Source organism: Mercenaria mercenaria, chromosome 18, assembly GCF_021730395.1.
Source record: "Mercenaria mercenaria strain notata chromosome 18, MADL_Memer_1, whole genome shotgun sequence".
Classification (NCBI taxonomy): domain Eukaryota; kingdom Metazoa; phylum Mollusca; class Bivalvia; order Venerida; family Veneridae; genus Mercenaria; species Mercenaria mercenaria.
In genome coordinates this window covers 44960695-44982587 of record NC_069378.1, presented here as the reverse complement: position 1 = coordinate 44982587, position 21893 = coordinate 44960695, and the positions used below count along the sequence as shown (strand labels likewise).

Sequence of the window (21893 nt, the reverse complement as noted above, 5' to 3'; positions counted from 1 at the left end):
TGTCATACTTCCCGCTGAAAGGAATGTACGGTTATTGCATGGAAAAAGCATGGGGATTAAAGGTGCCCAATCGGATAATTTCTTCAAATCTGAAACATTTTGAAGACTGAAGTCATTTTCTGTTTTATTTGACTTAAATACCCACCAGAGAGATTTTCAACTTACTTCGACGCGGACTGCGGACAGCGGACTGCGTACTTACAGTAGGGGTTTTCTCAAAATATTTAAAGGTTCGCAAAAAAGGAAAAAGATTTCGGGTATATATGTTTCTTTTACCTATATGTGTAGTAACTTTTGCCTTCATTGTACAAATTAGTGTATTGTGATATAATTATCTGCTATAATACAATACATACGTTAGAAAATATATGGATAGTGAACAGGCTACATTTAAAACATGTAATCGCAATTTTCAGATGTCATCTAAATACTCTGTCCCATTTTACTTGCGTTAAGCAGGTTCTTCAATTATCCGTATGCTTTAACATTTCGTTTTTATATTTTAACACATTTCTGACGTGACTTAACCTCCGCGCGGATCCAAAGACATGACATGTGAAGTTTCGAACCCACTGTACTACGATAATACTTTACCATAATATGTTCATGTATTAAAAATACAACTTGAAACATGGATTTGAAGATATCGGCGATTCCTGGTTTTAATATGTGTCCGTCCGTACAATTCCTACACTAGTTTTTCCTAGCAACAAAATAAGAAAAAAAAACGCAGTACAAAATATAATTGTGAAAAACTAATAAAACATTCTGAATGAAATGAAAGTCCGTTTAATTTTTGTTGCATAGTATAAATACCGTTTTCTCGAAGACTTCTGTACGAAAAAGGTCATTGTTTCTCATTAATTTTGATAATTGTATCTAATGTTCGATAAAATAGAAGTTTTACTAAAATATCTTGAATGATTTAGTTCAACACTTTGTCTAAACATACAGGAAGTCCTCATACATGTATCTTTCAACCCCGTCGAAACGAGATCCGATACATACGTACCATATTTCAACTAAATCATCCTGAACTAGTTATGTATCAGCATGTTTGGAAATAAGAAAAATGGAAATAGCCACTTTGAATTTTCATAATAATTAAATCTGATATCAGAATTGCATGTTAAAAGTTAAGTTTTAAATTTACTATCTTAAAGTGACTACTCAGTATGGATTATCAGTCTCAACTGGAATTTAATCTTTAAGTATCATTAAAACCGGCTGTCAAAATGTCAATCTAAAACCCAGCGGAGACCGAACATTGTTTTGTAAAACTTAGTCATGGAACGCGTCCAAGGTCAAAGTCCGATCATCATGCATCCATATGGTATGTGTAGATACTCGGCTTTGGGGAACTTGGACAAAGATTTAAACTCATGAAAACTCACGGTATATATTGGTTTATAACCCCTTCTACTGGTAATATGAATGTTCAACAAATATTACAATATAATAAAGTTGCGAGAGGAACTAACAATAAACAATTTAAATTTTTGAAATTGGAAGTTTCTGTTCATTTTTGCTAAAATAGTCAGAGTAGTTTGCCATTAGTATTTGTTTCAAGAAGAAATAGACAAAAGTCGCATGAACATAAATCGGAATAATGTGGTGGGTGTTGATGTATATTTACCTTATGGGTGTGCAGAAAATTAATGACGACACTACTTTTATTTGGCTTGTATCATTGTCATGGAAGAGGAAAATGCATTTCAAACTAGTTTTCTCATGGAAATTCTTAATGGTATTAAGTACCGTGTTCTTGTAGAAACTGCTAGTATTGTAGGTGCCTCCGTTGCCGGGTGGCTAAAATCATCGACTTCAAATCACTTGCCCCTCACTAGTGTGGGTTTGAGTCTCACTTCGGGCGTATAATTCAACATAATGATAACACCAGCTGAAATTACGGAAGGTCGGTAGTTCTACCAAGGTGCTCGCTCATAATGAAATAATGCACGGAAAGGCACCCGGGTTCTTCCTCCACTATGAAAAGCTTGAAAATCACCATATGATCTGTAATTGTATCGGTATGACGTAAAACCAAACACAAACAAAAAAGGTACTGTTCTCCCAGTCTACAACAACACCCTTTGAGAGACGGAAAATGTGATTGTTGTTCGGAGGGAGCTGATTATTGTGTTAATGTAGAGAGGTAAAGTAAATTTCAATAAGCATATTTTGGAGTCAGTAGTGAGTGTTGTTGCAAAGTGGGAATTGTTGTTCAGAGGACCGCCGTAGAGTTGGAGCACTGTAATATATTTTCCTGTTTGACAAGGAATCTCACAACTGGGTCACAATACTTACAGAAAATTGTACACAAAAAGACTTTTAGCGCTTCCCTGACACTGATATTAAAGGCCGTGTTTCATTTCCTATTCTCCATTGATTCTTGTTAGATCGTTTTCGGAGTTCTAACATAAACACCCAAGTTCCGTCTTCTGTTTGAAAGTTAGATATTTGTTAGCGTTGCAATTTTGAAATTGTTTTAGCAGGTCTCTAGAAATTGTAATCTAGCTTTATTCTTTTTCTGATCAGGAATCAATCAAAGAGAGATCCCTCCAGAACAGACCTATCTAAGACCATACCTAAATGCTTTGTCAGAACAGTTTTAAATGTTCCTTCTGAAATCCCTATCCTGTTCTTGGAAGTAAACGATGTCTTAGGCTGACCTTTACGACAAGCATCTCAGGGTCATGAAAACCGGACTTAATCTTTAGCTCGACTATTCACAGAAAAGAAGAGCTATTGGACTCGCCCGTGCGTCGGATTTGGTTGAGTTTTTGTATGTAAGCTGGTACCACTTGTGGGAATGAATTGAAACTTCACATAGTTATTCACTGTGATGAACTGACAAACTGTACAGGTTTCAGATTACATATAAGAATTTAACCAAAAAGTTGAAGAAGGGGCATAATTTTGTAAAGTGTAGAGAGGTGCCTGGTTCCGTACTCTTTATTGCCTTTTTACAAAATTGTGCCCCTTATTCGACTTAGAAATGTTTGGTTAAGGTTTTGTTTGTAAGCTGGTATCTCAGTACTCACTAACGGGGATAAATTGAATGACACGCACTAAGCAGGTCCCATAACTCTTCTTCGTTTTTTTATTTTAAATTATGCCCATTTTTCCACTAGGCAGTTTTTGTATGTCAGCTGGTATTTCAATATCAATCAATTGGAATGGATAAAACTTCACACACATGTTCACTGTTATGATCTAACATGCACTGTGCAGGTCCCATAACTCCACTTTGCATTTTCTCAAAATTATGCCACTTTTTCGAAAATAGCTGTTTTCTGTTAAGTTTTTGCATGTAAGATGATATCTCAGTATTCATTAAGGGGAAAGTGTGTATAATTCACACACTTGTTCACTGTCATAATTTTGACAAGCAGTGCAAAGATTCAATAACTCTACTTTGCATTTTACAAAGTTATGCCCCTTTTTCAATTTAGCATTTTATGGTAAATTCTTATATGTAAGCTGGTATCTCAGAACCCACTTATGGGAATGGATTGAAACTTCACACACTTGTCCACTGTCATGAGTTGATATGCACTGTATGAGTTCCATAACCCTGTTTTGCATTTTTACAAAATTATGCCCCTTTTTTGACTCTTGTATTTATTCAATTGACAAAATTGTTGAATAGTCGAGCGTTAATGTCTTCCGACAGCTCTTGTGTTAAATACCGCTTTTAAATTACCTGCTTTTAAAAATGAAACATTAAATAATGTACTTATATTTGGACGTATATCAGTAACAGAACTTTTTAAAGCACCCTCGCATCATTATTTTTCATTTGAAAGATGTACATGCAATACCTTGTTTTATGGTGTCATAGTATATGATGATACAGATGCTGATCTATTCATGTAAGTGAAGAACATTTTAAAAAAGTATTTTAACACAAGACTACGCACAATTGTTCTGGCCTTCAAATATCTTCGCGCCTGCCTATTTTTGCAATACCCAATGCTACATATAGACTTCATTCCTAGAAGAAATATAGCTTTTGTTTTAGGTTAAAGCTAAATATCTTCAGTAAGGTAATCGATTTATTCTCAAGTGAATATTGTGTAATTTTTCTATGATATTGCCTACTTAACGACATGCCAGGATTAAAATATTTTAGGATTATTCAATTTATCTATTGACTTGTTATTGTGAATGGCTCTAATTAGTGTAAGTTGATTGAAACAAAGGGACTGCTTACAGGATTTGGATGGAGAAAAAGGCTGTAGGTTACATGTTAGTTCTTTTTTCGTTTTAACTTATAACTTATAAATCAGAGTACAGGAAAGCGTTTTTTAAAGAAAATCGAACTGGACGGTAGAAATAACAGCATACTTTTGATTAGGTTATGAGTCATTTACCACCTGTCACATATTGTTATTAGATTGTTATCTTTTCAAATTAGCTTATTATAATAACATGTCTCAATTCGTCATATTCCTTGCTTTTGCACGTTGTAGTATGTAACATAATAACACATTTCATAACAATAGTTGTGCTAGAAATTATTTTGTTGAGCTCATTGAAGTTACATGATAATTTCTGTTATGTTAGTTAGTTGTTGGTAACGAGGGCACAAAACTCATTTTTGTGGCACCAGAATGTGATCTGATGGGTGAAGAAAAGTTTGAGTGTGAATTTACGTGATTTTTTTGCAAACAACTAAATATCTTTTATTATTTGTCAGTCACCGAAAATTAAAAAGGTGGTTTCACTTTAAAATCGCGTCTCTTGTTTATGTGGACTGCTATAATGATAAATTGTTGTCAAATAATAAGTATTCTCTTTTAACCAATAGAAAAAAAATCCATAAAAAGCCTCGAAATCGTCATTGGCTATTCTTCTTTTCGTTATTTGTCACTAAAACATTGATCTTTGAATTTGTGATCAACCACGTTATAAGTGTCTCACTTTTATTCCAACGTACAGGTCTACCTTATGGCAGCACAGTGTATAGCTATAAGCAGGGGATCTCTAAAAGAGCGAGAGGTTTATGTTTATGGCAATACTGACAATCTTGCAAAATAACTGCAATATGATCTAAAACGTTTTTGTAAATATAATGATGTTGCAAGAACGCTATTTTCCACCAGAGTAAATACATACGCCAAATTAAGGCTCTGGCTCTGATATCGATTAACATTGCATAATTGCATTGATATTTGTACATTTAATATAAATAGGCAATCCAAAGATCAGAATAAATAAATTAACGCCTGATATACAAACACCTAAAAGAAAAAATATAATCATGGAGGCTGATTTCTGACATTCCATGTCTTTGGGGCATAAACTGCAAGTTTGTTGACACGAAACATTCAAGGCAATATAATGAATCTTTCTTTTGAACATAAAAGGAATTAATATATTTGATCAGGTATGATCACAATATGCCGATGACACTACAGTTTTGTTAGATGGTTCGGCAAAGTCACTGAGAAATACTGTAAACATGTTAAAGTTCTATGCAGAAATTTCAGGACTACATGTAAATGTAGATAAAACTAAAGCAGTCTGGATTGGTGCTTTAAGGAACAGTAATTATCTGTATTTGTCCAGATTTATTGTTGCAGTGGGAAAGTACCTTTAAGTTGCTGGGAGTAAATTTTACAACAGCCTTAGAAGAGATTGTACAATTGAATTTTGGCCCAAAAATTGAAGAAATTAAAACTCTATTGACAATTTGGTCTAAAAGGATTTTAACTCCTACTGGAAAAAAATGTAGTTTTGAAAATATTAGCACTACCAAAAATTAATCATTTTTTTGCTAGTCTTCCTACCCCCTCACGTGATATAATAAAAGATATAGAAAATATGTTCTTTAAGTTTTTGTGGAATAAAAACCCAGATAAGGTAAAACGAGATACAGTAAAACAAGACTTTAAAGGGGGAGGCTTAAGAGTAATTGATGTTGAAAAGTTCATAATAGTCATGAAATGTTCATGGTTTAGAAGGTATTTGACCAGTAACTCCTCTTATTATGATTTAGTTAGTAGCATGTATCCATGGATTCATTCTATTGAAAAATATGGCACACATTTTTTACAAAAGAAATTTTCAGAAGTTAAAAATCCATTTCTCAGGAATACACCAATTGCTTTTTGTAAAGACTCCAGCAAATTGGGAAGATTTTCTTTCAGAACCCATTTTTAATGGTCATAAATTTCATATAGGCAGAAAGCTTTTCTGTTTTAGAAATTTTATTTGTAAAGGTGCCTTTTTATTAATTGACTTTATGTGCAAAGACGGAAATCTGCTATCATTTGATTTGTTTCAAGAAATATATGAAATAGAAGGAAACAATTTCTTGTTATATAATAATATTGTATTGGCAATCCGAGCTTACAAACCTTGCATGTTTCACATAAGGCGAAGAAAAAACACTTTCCGTTATAACCTCTTTTGTCTACAGTTATTCTTAAACAAAAAACAGGGATGTAGGTTTATGTACGACTCACTTGTGGTAACAAAACCCAAACCTATATCTCAGCAAAAATGGATAAATGTGATAAATATAATTAACTTTAATTGGCAAAAGATGAATAGTCTACCTTTTAAAGTTACAACAGATCCAAAACTACAGTAGTTACAGTACAGAATCAATCTCAGAAGCTTAGTAACTAATCATCTTTGTTTCAAAATGGGTATTGTACATGATAACCAATGCTCCTTTTGTCATAGAGCTTCAGAAACTATTTTACATCTGTTTTACGAATGTCCATTTATAACCACATTCTGGTTGAATAATAGAAAATGGATTCAAAGTAAGTGTCAATTACATTATGTGCAAACTGGACAAGTACTGATATTTTATTTGGTAACAGACTGTTTTCAGATGTACTTAACCTTGCCCTTATCTCATGTAAATCATATATTTATTCGTGTAAAATGAAAAGTGCTTTGCCAAACCTGGAAGGACTGAAAAATAGTATTAAATACTTATTTAAAGTAAAAAAATACAATGTAGTTAAATTTCGAAAGTCAATAGAGACATTTCCTCCTGTTGATAGATTAGAAATTCTTTGAAAAGATATTATTGTGGGTACTATTATACCAGATTTATATAAATGCTCCTTCTTTCTACCTTTTATGCGCTTATATCAAAAGATTGAAAGTTAAAGCGCTTCTATATTGTTTGTTTCAGTTTAAAAATAGGTTGCCCACTCCCTCCAAATAAACACCCGGTCACACAGATAGAAGACTCACGCGCTAAACCCCCTTGCCTTTCTATTTTCTTTTCCTTTCTTTTATTTTTGTTGTTGTTGTTGTTGTTTTTCCTTGAGTACTCCTATTGTATTGTGTTCAAGATATTACAGTATCAACTAACAACCTTGTCTTACAAACTAGAACTAGATTCTGTTACCTTTTGCTGTCTTTTTTCTTTCTCTCTCTTTAACTCGATGAATATTTTTATTGTCTTAAACAAACTGAAGATACTGATATTCACTGTACTTTATAACCTAACCACTGGCAAAATATTTTTTCTTAATACATAGTCCTACAATGGGTTAGGTAAATTAGAAAAGACTTGATTAAATTGTTATTAAGAATAAGAAATATTACTATAAAGATAATTTAAAATTTTAAAGAATAAAAATAACTTTTTTTTATAATTTTTTTAGCTTTTTAACACAGCCCTACAAAGGGAAACAACTTAGTCAGAAAGTATGTATCATTAATAACAGCTTATATCTCCCTTCAGTTATCTTGTTCTGTCTATAAGTAGGAATATCTATAATATTAGATGATATCTTTGCTGGCAATAGAATATTCACGACTGTTGTTGTTGTTATTCACTGACTTTGTCACTATGTACTATGTGCAGTTATCTGTTTGTAATTCAACATATCATGCTATCGATTTACTGAAAGATTTATGCTATATTATGTGAACATGTAAAAGGAGTTTCTCTGGAAATAAAATATGAATTACAAAACAAAATTTGTAACTGCGAATATTCAGACCGCTCTTTGACATTTGTCTCAATATTCCATATTGCACAGCTACTTTCATTTTATGAAAACTGGAGTAATGTGTGTCATGCTTTATATTTATTTACTCTTCATACTAAAATATCATCTGACATTTTACCTTTGAACGTTCAGCCTAATGTTCACCTCAGCATAGTAAGTTGTCGCAGATTCCCTTGCCAGTGACAGAACAAAGAGGAATCGATATGTTATATATTGTTATGCATGCGGATATATTCTAGAGATCTTGAGATATTCAATATTAGAATTCAGTGGTTCTTTACATGCATCTTTACGTGACCTAAACTAACAAGCATGGCCAAGGTTATCATTACTCAAGTTTGTGCTATAATAATATTGTCCCTTTCCAATCCAACCTTTAAAAAGTTTCAAATGGCTAATTGATTGATGTTTTATTTCCTTTAGCTAATAAATGTCTTTGTAGGTCATAGGACAAGGTCAAGCTCACAATTTCTAGAACTAGACAAACGTTGGATGAATAACTAATCCGAACTGACAAATTGTCACCAACATGGTGTATCCAACATGGTGTATAGCAAGCTTAAATGTCGTCCATGGAATTGTATTTAGGGTCGCTAAGGTAACTGTCAAATGTTGAAAACCTTGTTACATGACAATGCTATGGTTCTTGATTCTTGCTGTTAGATTATTAATTTCTAATAATAATTATTAAACAGCCTCTTACGATAGACAGGGAAGGCAAAACTATGAACTGCAATGCATGCCAAGAAGAAACCTCTTCCTCCAGTTCAGTCTGCTATTGCAAGGAATGCAATGAGTACCTTTGTCAACGTCACCTTGATGATCATAAAGTTGTCCGATTTACAAGAAACCATGTAACCGTTTCTGTGTCTGAAGGAATTCAGTTAAATGAAGAGCAGAGGTAAGCATTTTGTTATAGGGATATTTTTTTCTGAAGGATATTAATACACTTTGTATAAATTCCAGTTTCGTTTCGTCTAACTGGAAAAGCTCAAATAGCTATTCGCGCAAAGCTTATCTTCATGTACCTTCAAAATTCCTTTTAAATACATATTGTTCTACCTGTGATTGCTCGATCACGGATGACCGGAACACATTAACCCAACAGGTATACGATGACCTAATAATACCTTTTCTCACCAACACACAAAACTTTGAAGACGAGTCAAAATTATGTAAGTAAGTTTGCCTTATTTATGCATTTTTGAACACAGCTGAATGAATTATAATTGTCTATAAATGTTACTACAGATGATAGTGGCTAGCCAAAGCGTTTATTGTCAGAACTAATTTAAGTTCATGCCTTCAAAGGAGCGTAAAACATATTTGCAAACTGTTCTAGCATATCTATGATGTAAATTCGGTGGCAAAGAGGAGATGATATATATGTGTATTTTACTATTATCATATTATAATAATTATGTGCGCACGTATTACATATAGCGTACATGTTTATTTAGTGTCCATCACATAATTTCATACTTTTTGACAAAATGGTAAAATAAATGAGCAATTTATCATTTTTATAGGACTTCTGGTCTCTGTTGCTTGACGATTGAGCCTAGGATCCTAAAAGATTTTTAAAATAATTGTATGGGTCTAATAAAATGTCACATTGTACTATACATTACTGGAACGGTTATGATGTGGTCACTGTGAAAAAATATACTGACGGTTTTATAATTCGTTAGGTTATCAAGCCGGTAGACCCTTTATAGTAATGTTTGAAAAATGAATTATCTTGATACAGTCTTACAGGTAACATTGTTTCGCAGTGTTGTAATTTTTAAACAACTTTTACTGTGTCGCTTTTTTAAAATGCTGTATAATTTATGATATTTCCTCAAGTACAGATACATTTCAAAGTGATAACCACTGTACAAAACGTTCGCAGAGAATTCATTAAACAAGTAATTTTGACACAAGAAACCTCAAAATATTAGTAAACAGTTATAAAACACAAAATAAATATGTCGAGAACATTGTTCTAGGAAGCCTCAAGTAAAATGATTTAATCGGTGAGAAATTTAGCTCAAACTATGAGCAGATATGGCCGAGTCCTGTGAGTTTGTTTTAAATTCTGCTCCCTACATTCAATAATGACCTTGGAGCAGATGTAAAACCTACCTACATTTCTTCCACACTATGTGAAATAATAATAAAGGCAAAATAATATACTTTTACCGCAAGTATCTCAATATTTTCAAATACGTCTAACCCTGTAGCATTCTTATCAGAGGTAAAATTCACTTTAAAAAGCAAGAAATGGCCTACTGTAAGTGTATATGAATTAACGGAGACAAATTTTGCGAACGACACATTTTCGGCATCGTAGATATATTCGGGCAATTTTGAATTCGTGGAGACCTAGGCTTAAAATCATGAATTCACGCACGGCAAATATTTATTCAAGGGAGGCTACTACAAGAGTTTAACTTGTATAAAACACGGACGAATTGGAACTACGTCACGGATCAGTCATAGGTTCATAAACCTTGACACGCTATATGCCTCTAATAGTTTATAGACATTGAAATTGTTTTTCAATCAGCACCTACATATATTGTACTATTTAATTGACCTGTTAAAACATGTTCCCAGCTTTCATGTTAATTTTGTATAGGCTCGAACAGAATATAATGAAAGCCCGGTCCATATTTTGAGAGGTCAAATAAATTGGACAATACAAACAATCAAAATGGTATTGATTATAGTCATCATCTGTTGAGCATCATAAAATGTACTTGGGCTGTTTATAAAAGGACTGAATTGAAAACCGATTAAATCAACAATAGAAATTTTATCTCAATAGCGAATGTTTTTACAGCTGATAGAAAGTGGTCTAATGATCATTTAATCGTTTCTTAACAAGATTTGTTTTAATGGTTTAAATTGCCGCGTTTGACACTTTTTATTTGTGCATGTTTGCAAGTGTTTACAAGTGTTTTAGTAAAACATAACACAAAACACAATTTTGTTTTTCAATAATTGAATAAAATACAATAACTAATAAGTTGTTTATATTCATTATATTCATGAAGGTACATGAAAATACAAATGCATAATGACACGTCATGCATACTTCTACAGACTAGATTGAAATGGTTCGTATTTGCGCCGAAATATAACTTATTAGTAAAAAATTATGATGAAATAATTGCGGTAATCATGAATTCGCGGACTGCCGTTCACCGCGATTATCGCAAAAATTTGAAGCCCGCGAATATTTCTACACTTACAGTATCAAATACAAGATAGCATTTTTTTTTTCAAGATATCGCTGTTTACGTTTGAATGTTTTAAAAGGTCTAACTAACGAGTTGAGTAATCTTATATGCTTAGATTTTTAACCCAGTGTATAGAAATATGAAACAAAGTTGTATTGTCTTTATTTAAAACATTGATATTTATATCTTGATATTGTTGGAGAAATAAAAATGAGTAAGAGGCAAAAACACAGCGACATATAGGCCTCACTTAATCGAATATAACTGATAAGTTTGCAACTGAATCGATCTGAGGAGTGTCTCGTCAGCTTTACTTCTATTTTGAATACAATTTATGAACTAAAGTATTTAGATACCCACAACAAATGTTTTTGTTAGTTTATTTCTCAATTACATATACGTATATACACAGATTTATCTTTTTCACATTATCTTTTTCGAGACTAAAAGTATTTAGATTTTAAAAACATCAAAAATTGTAAAAGACACTATTATTCATTTCAGGAAAATATCAATCCAAGGTTCAGCACAACAAATGCCAGAACAGTTCCAAATACAAGTGAATATAGGACAACCACAAGCTGGAAGGCAAATGGTAAGAGTATTAAAAAGTTCTTTTTTTATTTTGGGTTTAACGTTGTTTTTTTTTTCTTGCAATGATATCTTTAAAGTTAGTTATGTAACGACGGGCAGTTAACTTAACCAGTATTCCTGCATTCTGCACAAGTACAATTCCGTTCTGAGCAAGTAAATGCAAACTTTCCAACGTGAGTCAGAGGCTGAGGACGAATGATTTCAGGCGCAGTCTCTTCTTTCAAATCGTCACGGAGAACATACGCCCAGTCTGGGGATCAAACTACAGACCCCGCGATCCATATTACCATGAAATGAAACTTGCGTGAAATTATTTCTGAAAGGGTCAAAATATACTAAAAAGTAGTACCTTTCACTACAGCAAATTGTATGTGTCATGTGGTGACCAGAACCAGTCTCCCTGTACATGGATTTAGTGTTTTTTATGTCTTTTAGAATCTTGGAGTCCATTTAATATCTGTGTAATAGTATTCCGCTTAAACTGGTGCTAGTGGATGTGAGGAGTTTTGCTCATTCTGTTACCGCTCACTCACATATTAAATCAAACCGTGTCTACTATTATTTTGATTGGTTGCATTCTATGCTTCCGAAGGATCTCCTTATAAATTTTAATATGAATTACAATTCCAAAACTATTCCAGGAGTTTCTGCACTACGATACATGATATTCCGAGCAAGTGCAACTTACAATTATCTCTTGCTGACGTTTTCAGTTATCCTCCTTGATTAGATAATTTATTTAATATGTAATGCACAGTTTTGAAATGCTGAAGTGTATTCATTCGAACTGAATACAAAGGTACAGGACATCAAAGGATATTGCAATGCACAAAATCATAACTCTACATGGCCTTACTTTTTAATCCCCTTTATAGCATTTACGCACACCTGGTAACTGGCACTAGACGGAAAGAAAAAAACAACAAAAACAACAAAGGTATACTATAAGAACAATGGTAATGAACGTGAAAATGCAATAACTCAATTCAATTGTGTATTTCTCACCTAATACGCGTTGTTGGATAAATGGATACCAAGCATATTGAACTTGCTATAATTGATCTTCCATTGTGTACCAGTCACATTGTCTCAATATTTTATATTGCACAGATACTCCACATATATTATGCTTTTGAAAAATCTTGTGTGAACTTCCCTACAGGCCATCCGGTCTAGAAGTCACAGCAGTGTGCACACGGTTGGCGCAATGTAAACAAACACAAAGCAGAATGCAAAATATTCACAGTTATACAAGAAAACAAACTCGAAATGATGAATGAATATTTATCTTAGAAATGATTTTGAGTTGGTATACATTTGTCTTGTTTCTTTAATTCACACTGTAAATTTATGCTACATATACACATTGTAGCGTAAACGTGTAGCTACACGACGACTGATATACGTTTTCAAAGTTCCAAGATTGTTATGTAACGTTCTTGAAACTATGAACTTACTACGCGTTGTTTCTATGAGATAAGAAATATTGAAGAAATGTAACAGGTACACAATGGAATATAAATATCTATAGTAAACATAAACAAATATTTTTTCCCGTTCATGATCTTGGTTCTTATACTAGTAGTATACCCAGGGGTAGTGTATAACATGTACAGTGGCATTTTTTTTCTGGTTTGGTGCCATTGCCGTGGTATATCATCAAAGTATGCGAGGGATTTTGTGGCACTTTAACACAATAACATTTGAAAGTAAACTTTGCTACAGGATCAATTTTTAGTTAAGTTAAAATAAATTTAGATAACTACCGTCTTTTTACTTGCATTCTCATACTTATACGGATAAATCTAATTCTGACAAATCATTTAATTGAAACGAAATTAATCATTTTTAATAATAACTCCAGTAGGAAATTTAGCTCCTTTTCTAAGCACTGAGTCATTGTGCAATTTTGGAACTTAAAGGTATTGCTCAAATCATTTTGAGTTGCGAGTGAACCGTCGAATGACGGTGTCCTCCAAAAAATTGTGCAAAAGGTCATTTATCCTAAGTTTAAGAGTCTAGAGAATTGTCAGCCTCCACGTGTAGTGTAGTTTCATAATTCAAAGAAAAATGTTTTACTAGTTTTAAAGAGTTGTATTTAAATATATGTATTTGTTCTTCCTCCGTTTTCCATATGTCTTTTCGTCCGTTTATTATATTTCATAAACAAACAGTTATTTGGAGGTCAATCAATGAATTTTAATATTACTAGACACACATAGCCCAAATCATAAAACAGCGTGCCATGCGCATGATCTATACCAGCGTCTAAAACTTTGTCACACTTTCAAAATGTTAACACTTTGTCAATCTTGCTGGGTATGTCTTCATGTCTAGTCGATAGTTCTGCCACCAGTAGGTTTAAATACTACTTTGACCTATTATTCATCATACAAAACTAAAATTCAGGCTCGTAGCTAAAAAGAGATGTCCAAGTAAGTGATACATATACATGATGTTTTCTTTAATTAAAGGTTAACTTAAATTTAATCGATTACAAGATGCGCACACACCGGAATACTTGTCTCTAAGGTCAATGACTGACTCTTCTATCATAGAAATCTAGTTTGTGCTTGACACAAATATAACCGATAGCATAAACGAACAGGTGCCCGCGCATATCACAAATATATATGCAAATCTAAATACATGGTCTCTACTTAATATCGCCCTGTCCAGTCCACATGTAAGCTGTGCCATCCAAGGTTTGTATGTTTTCCGAACAAAGCATTTAGCGTCAGAATCAGGCTCAATGTTTTAGGGATATAAATAAACATTATTAAATGTCATTAGGCGTTAGACGGCCGTAGCTATATTATATACTTACGGTTTGTCAGCCAGTAATTTGTAATTGAAAGTAAATTAATGATAGTAACCGACATATTAATTTCACAGATTTATCTAAAATGTTTTGACATATAGTCCAGCAAACATAAAATGATATAATCATGTTTTATAGACCAAACAATGGTGAAGCGAGTTATATAAATCATGCTTTGATAACATTTATTGTATGATTATATTTTAGCAAATTCTATTGATATTTCAGAGAACGCCTGGGAAACCAGAAATACAACATGTCACTGCAGATACAATCAGTTTAAGCTGGGAGAAACCACATTTATTTGGGAAAGATGATACGTATCAGCTAAGCTTTAAATTTACCGATGATCCCTCAAGCAAATGGAAGCCATACGTTCAAGAATTCAAAACTAACAAGGCAACATTGACTGACTTGAAGTCAAACACACCGTTTACATTTCGAGTTCGTGTGTTATTCGACGAGGAAGAGGGTCCTTACAGTCCACCTAGCGACCGAGTTCAAACAAAGCAGACACCAGCCATCAGAATAAAAGATTTTGCTGTTGTAGTCGAAAAGAATAAGGTTCCAGAAACGCGTTCCCTTCCTATTACACAAGTTCGTGAATCAAGGAATAGCGAAGCCATGACTCAGAAGTTTGAATTTGGTACGTGTTGTTATTAGGACTAAACGCTTACAAGTGGGTGTAAAAGATTTAATGTTCGGATAAGAACACTCGTACGACTGCTAAACTACCTATCATTAACGAGCCCGCCCGCTTAGCTCAATAGGGAGAGCGCAGATCTACGGATCTCGGGGTTGTGAGTTCGAGCCCTGGGCGAGGCGTATGTTCTCCGTGACGATTTGATAAAAGACATTGTGTCTGAAATCATTCTTCCTCCATCTCTGTTTCATTTGGGGAAGTTGGTAGTTAGTTGCGGAGAACAGGTTTGTACTGGTACACAATCCAGGAACACCGGTTAGGTTAACTTCCCTCCGTTACATTACTGAAATACTGTGTAAAACGGCGTTAAACCCAAAACAAACAAACAAACAAAACCTATCATTTACGAGTATGGCAGTGGACACGTAAAATACTAATTAAGTTTACAATGAAAAAAAAAACGTAACTCTACTGAACAACCTCCAACTGTAAATCCGCTTGTTCAGTGATTGTTGCTTCGAAGATTTGTTGTTATTTTTTTCGGGGTAAGCACCGTTTTTCAGCTGTATTTCAGTGATGTGACGCAGTTAAATTAACTAGTGTTCCTAGATTCTGTACCAATACAAACGTGTTTTCAGCATGTAACTGACAACTTCCCTATATGAATCACATGCGGAGGACGAATGATTTCAGACACAGTATCTCTTATCAATTCATCGCGGAGAACGTAGGCTCTGTCCGGGGATCGAACTAACGAAGCCGGGAAGCATAATAACTTGTAATAATTGCATCATATGATTTGTAGAGAAATATACCAAGAAATGACAAACAAACGTTTGCACTCTGTCTAAATACTAGGGACAGTCGTTAAAAATCCGTATCAAATTTATGAATCCACACATAGCTTATGAAAATACAAACAAATAACCTCAAGTCGAATCCATTTTGTTTTCTGTCAATATTATTGATGATATCAAGGTATCATATGGAAGACACTTATACTGTTGTCTTAAGATAAGAATTGCTAGCAAATAAGCATTAATCGTACTGTTGTTTCAGTGAAATCGGCATGCGTATATTCAGTTTGTCCATTTTAAATGTAAACTCGAAAGAAACATTTATCAATATGACATCGAGTGAAACTGCAACTTCATGATTAAAAATGACGTCAGATTGCTTTTACCAAAATCTCTTTTGTACTTCTAGCACGTTTATAAATTGTATGTTTACGTTCATGCAAGGCACTTACATCAAGATACTCTGACAGCTTAAATAAATCCGAATAGCTGTTACCAATATTAGCAAGAGTTACGTTTCATTAGAAAACAGAAAGTATAATACTATACTATCTTGTACAGAGAGCTGAAGGTCATCTTTCCTATAAGTATATTACGAACTAGCATCTAAGGTGACAAAATGTTAAAAATTGTTGTTTCTTCTCTATAAACGTATGTTCTTTGTTGTGTTTGGTTAAGTTTTGAAGTAAGATGTCTTTCTCAAATGAAGGTCATAACTGCATAATATTATACGGCTGCAGAATATGATTCATATCACTCAAAATTCTATTTCTACAATATGAATTATTACAAGCAGAGACAATAGGTCTTCCCGTGTTTTAGAAAGGTAAATTGTCTGCCAAAGTAAGTTTAATAGATTTAAAAAAAAAAGAAATCGGATATGCCATTGTATCAAATTAATTTACATTGTCTATGTTTTACTTAATCATAATTTGAACATTATTTCAGCAGTGGATTCGTAGTATTCATCAACTCTTTCATATCAATTTTTCGTTATTTCCTGATCAGGTGAAATGAAAAACAACTTTAGGGGCAATGAAAAGACAATAATGCTAGTTGGTGAAACTGGGACAGGTAAAAGTACGATGCTTAATGGAATGGTTAACTTTGTTCTTGGGGTGAACTTCGACGACCCAGTACGGTACACAATTGTTCACATGGAAGATGAAGAAAAGAAGAAGCACCAAAACCAGGTGAACCGTTAAATCATACAATTTTATCTAAAAGTTTCTATGTTTTCGTCTAAAATAGTTTTGTAGTGTTGCCTAAAAACTGTTCTAAATGGAATGCTGATCTCCGTACACTATTCTGTACCCAAACATCGTGTACGAATGATATGTATGTCAAAGTAACTTATACATTATTTATAATAAGCTATAATAAGTACACAATAATACGTTTTGCTTCTATTAAATATATAAGTTCGGTTGGCGAACAAACGTATACATACGTTTGTCAAAATATCTTTTTTTTTTGATAAAACTAATGTCTTGTTGAATTAGTTCATTTAAAAGATAAGACCTGGGTTTTGCATACTAAAAGCAAAATAATTTAAAATAAAACAGAACACAGAATACAATATACATGCAAGTGGTGTAGCGTCTGTACAATGCAAATTATAATGTTATGAGGCGACATCATTAATTTTAGAAGAGGTAAAAAGGTTCTGTTGAAATTTTTAGATTATTTATCTATTTTTATAAAATTAAGGGTGTTTTTTCTAAAGGAAATAATAAATATATGAATCAACATTATATTTGAATTTTGATTAGAATTTTGGATTATGCATGTATTCCTCCGCGTTTAAGTGCATTTCAGTGGTAGTGACGATTAAGTGTTATTGTCAAAACTGGTATGGAGTCGTAAGATATTATATATTAGTTTCGATTGAAAATATGTATTTCAGTACGTTTACATACATGCATTCATTTTCATTACAAAAATATGATAAATCAACTGGATTAAAATGCAAGTCAAACCCATCAGTAAATCTCTAACTTTAGATATTTTCTTTCGGCTGGTTAATGCACTGGCACCAGACCTAAACGAAATAATAAGAAGAAAAACACTGTAATTTTTGTATTCTACCTCTAAGAGTTCTATAAGAACCATGGTCATGAACGAGAAAATGCAATAACCCATTTCAGTCGTGCATTTCTCCCCTACAAACGCAGTTCGATGAATGGATACCGAGCATATTGAACAAAGTAATTTATCTTCCGTCGTGCACCAGTCACATTGTCGCAATATTTCGTATCGCAGAGATACTCCAACTATTTTATGCTTTCCTCAACGTTAAAAAAGATAAACTTGCGTGAACTTCCCTAATGAACATCCACTCTAGCGGTCACAGCAGTGTACATATGTTAGGCAAATTGTAAACAAACAAAAACAAAACGCATAATAATCACAGTTATACAATAAAACACGAAGTGATAAATAAAAATCATCTTAGAACTGATTTTGAATTTGAAGTCAAAGTCTGGTACACATTCGATTGTAAATTTGATTCGGGTTGCACATTTATGCTGCATACACACATTTTAGCGTACGCTTGTAGTTAAACGACGACTGACATTGTCATATCAGCCAATCAGAATAACTTTGTAATATAGACAAGAACTTTATTAGGGAAGTTCATCTATTTCTTTTCTGTAACGTTGATGAAACTTTATACTAGGCCATATTTTTCATTGGATCTATATGAAAATTGGTCTGAATGTTTATCTTGATGATATCTAGGTTAAGTTTGAAACTTGGTCAACTGCGGCCCAAAACTAGGTCAGTAGGTCTAAAAATAGAAAAACCATTTGACCTATCTAGAGGCCATACTTTGGAATGGATCTTCATGAAAATTGGTCAGAATGATCTTCTTGATGATATTTAGGTCATGTGTGAAACTGGGTGATGCACCTTCAATAATTAGATCAATAGGTCAAATAATAAAAAAAACCTTATGACCTCTCTAGAGGCCAAATTTTTCATGGGATCTGTATGAAAGGTAATCTGAATGTTTATCTTGATGATATCTAGGTCAAGTTCGAAACTGGGTCAACTGCGGTCAAAAACTAGGTCAGTAGGTCTAAAAATAGAAAAACCTTGTGACCTCTCTAGAGGCCATACTTGTGAATGGATCTTCATAAAAATTGGTCAGAATGTTCACCTTGATGATATCTAGGTCATGTTTGAAACTGGGTCACGTGCCGTCAATAACTACCGTAGGTCAGTAGGTCAAATGATAAAAAACCTTGTGACCTCTTTAGAGGCCATATTTTTCATGGGATCTGTATGAAAGTTGGTCTGAATATTCATCTTAATGATATCAAGGTCAGGTCGTCTTGTTTATGAGAATGTACTGAAAACGTGTTCAGTTATTACAACATCAGCCTTCAGCGTGTGTTGGCCGTAGAATATCGCCCCATACTCAGTGTATAAATTCAACGCTTCTTTAGGAAATACCCTCAATCTGACTAAAGTACATCTCCTGATTGTACCCCCCGACAACAAAGTTGTAAGGGGGGGGGGGGGGGGGGTATACTGGTTTCAGGTTGTCTGTCTGTCTGTCCGTCTTTCCGTCTGGCCGTCTGTCCGTCTGTCCGTAGACGCAATCTTGTGCGCACCATCTCTCCTTATCCTCTTAACAGAATTTAATGAAACTTCACACAAGTGATCAGTACCAACAGTAGTTGTGCATGGGGCATGTTAGGTTCTTTTAGAAAAAAAAAATTGCAGAGTTATGGGACTTTGTTTTTTTGTTACTATACTATATACATAGACACAATCTTGTGGGCACCATCTCTCCTTATCCCCTTGACACAATTTAATGAAACTTCACACAAGTGATCAGTACCAACAGTAGTTGTGCATGGGGCATGTTAGGTTCTTTTAGAAAAAAAATTTGCAGAGTTATGGGACTTTGTTTTTTTGTTACTATACTATATACATAGACACAATCTTGTGCGCACCATCTCTCCTCATCCCCTTGACACAATTTAATGAAACTTCACACAAGTGATCAGTACCAACAGTAGTTGTGCATGGGGCATGTTAGGTTCTTTTAGAAAAAAAAATTGCAGAGTTATGGGACTTTGTTTTTTTGTTACTATACTATATACATAGACACAATCTTGTGCGCACCATCTCTCCTCATCCCCTTGACACAGTTTAATGAAACTTCACATAAGTGATTAGTACCAGCAGAAGTTGTGCATGGGGCATGTTAGGTTCTTTTAGAAAAATTTTTTTGCAGAGTTATGGGACTTTGTTTTTTTGTTACTATACTATATACATAGACACAATCTTGTGCGCACCATCTCTCCTCATCCCCTTGACACAATTTAATGAAACTTCACACAAGTAATCAGTAACAACAGTAGTTGTGCATGGGGCATGTTAGGTTCTTTCAGCAACAAAAATTGCAGAGTTATGGGACTTTGTTTCTTGTTAACATACTATGTACATACAGTCTGCATATGCAATCTTGTGCGTGCCTAATCTACCAAACCCTTGCACACAATTTAATGAAACTTCACACAAGTGATCAGTACAAACCCTAGTTGTGCATGGTGCATGTTACATTCTTTTAGATAAATATTCTGCATAGTTATGGGACTTTGTTTTTTGTTACTATACTGTATACATACAGTCTATATACATACAGTCCACATAATTATGCAGTCTTGTGTGCGTCAAATTGCAATGTACTGTGTCAGTGCATGCGGGGGGTACATTCATCACCTTTAGTGATAGCTCTAGTTAAGTCTACTATTACGTTTCTTGATTGCATTATAAGGTCAAGTACTTAAGTCAGATTGGAAATACCCTTAAAACGCAATCAAGAAACGTAATAGTAGACTTAATAGACCCCGACCTGCACGTAAGTCGATGTTAGAAGTGTTAGGTGTTTTGGATACTACATTATCTCATGCGAAGAGACTCGATCAAACCGAGTCTGCTTTCATTAAGATTTTCCAACAGATTTATGAATTTTTGTTTTTGCAGATACCCTATAAAGTTATGAAACATATAATCTCACGAAGCAAAGTGAATATAAAAAATCCGGCATTGAAGAGTCCATACTATATAGTTTTAACTCGATGAGAAATATAATGCTGTATGCAATGATCTTTTTCACCAGTTTCATGCTTAGTTTAAATCGGTTATGAAATTGTCAGGCAAACAAGAACATTTGCATGCCATGTGTTTTTCTTTTGAAGCATAAGACTGATGTATCGTTCGTTACTTCTAAGGCGTATTGCTTGAAATGATTTATTTACAAAATCATGCAAATAAAACAGAAATGTTTTCCAAAATTTCAAGCTTAAATTTTCGATGTAAAAGAAACATTTATTTTTTACTTCTCCAAACGAGGTTTTGCATAAACAGCCGTGAAGAGCAAGTGATTCGAAGTCAGTGACCTTAACCACTCCGCTATCAAGGCTCCAGCAAAACAGTTTTAGATCCTCAGTTTCTTTATGTAGAATAATCACTCGCCGTTCCTCTCTCCCGGGAGTCGAACTTGCGATCCGGCGATCACTAACGCCCTCTGTACTGAGCTAAGCGGTCGGGCTTCATGAACATATGGGAATGGGGAGAAAATAACAACAACAGCACTCAATATTCATACCAAATGAAACGGACAAAAAAGAAAGTTGAAGCTAAAACGGATAGACATCGATTTATGAAAAGTCCGAAATGCCTCTGGTGGGACTCAAACCCGGGTCGCACGGATGGAAGGCTAGCTCTAAACACTGAACCAAAGCGTCGACTCCCTGACAAAGTTGTCAGAGATTAGGTTTAAACGTAAAGGTTAGGTGTAAACGG

At 33.9% G+C, this 21893-nt stretch overlaps 1 protein-coding gene across 1 annotated transcript in view; it reads left to right on the top strand.

Moving 5' to 3' along the window:
• Positions 1-21893, top strand: part of LOC128550842 (uncharacterized) — a 37885-nt gene that overhangs the window by 6567 nt on the left and 9425 nt on the right. Inside the window, exons 2-5 of the mRNA XM_053530688.1 lie at positions 8684-8889; positions 11720-11810; positions 14859-15276; positions 17079-17263. Of these exons, the coding sequence (XP_053386663.1) occupies positions 8714-8889; positions 11720-11810; positions 14859-15276; positions 17079-17263 (870 nt within the window). The 5' untranslated portion in view covers positions 8684-8713. The remainder of the gene's footprint in view (positions 1-8683; positions 8890-11719; positions 11811-14858; positions 15277-17078; positions 17264-21893) is intronic.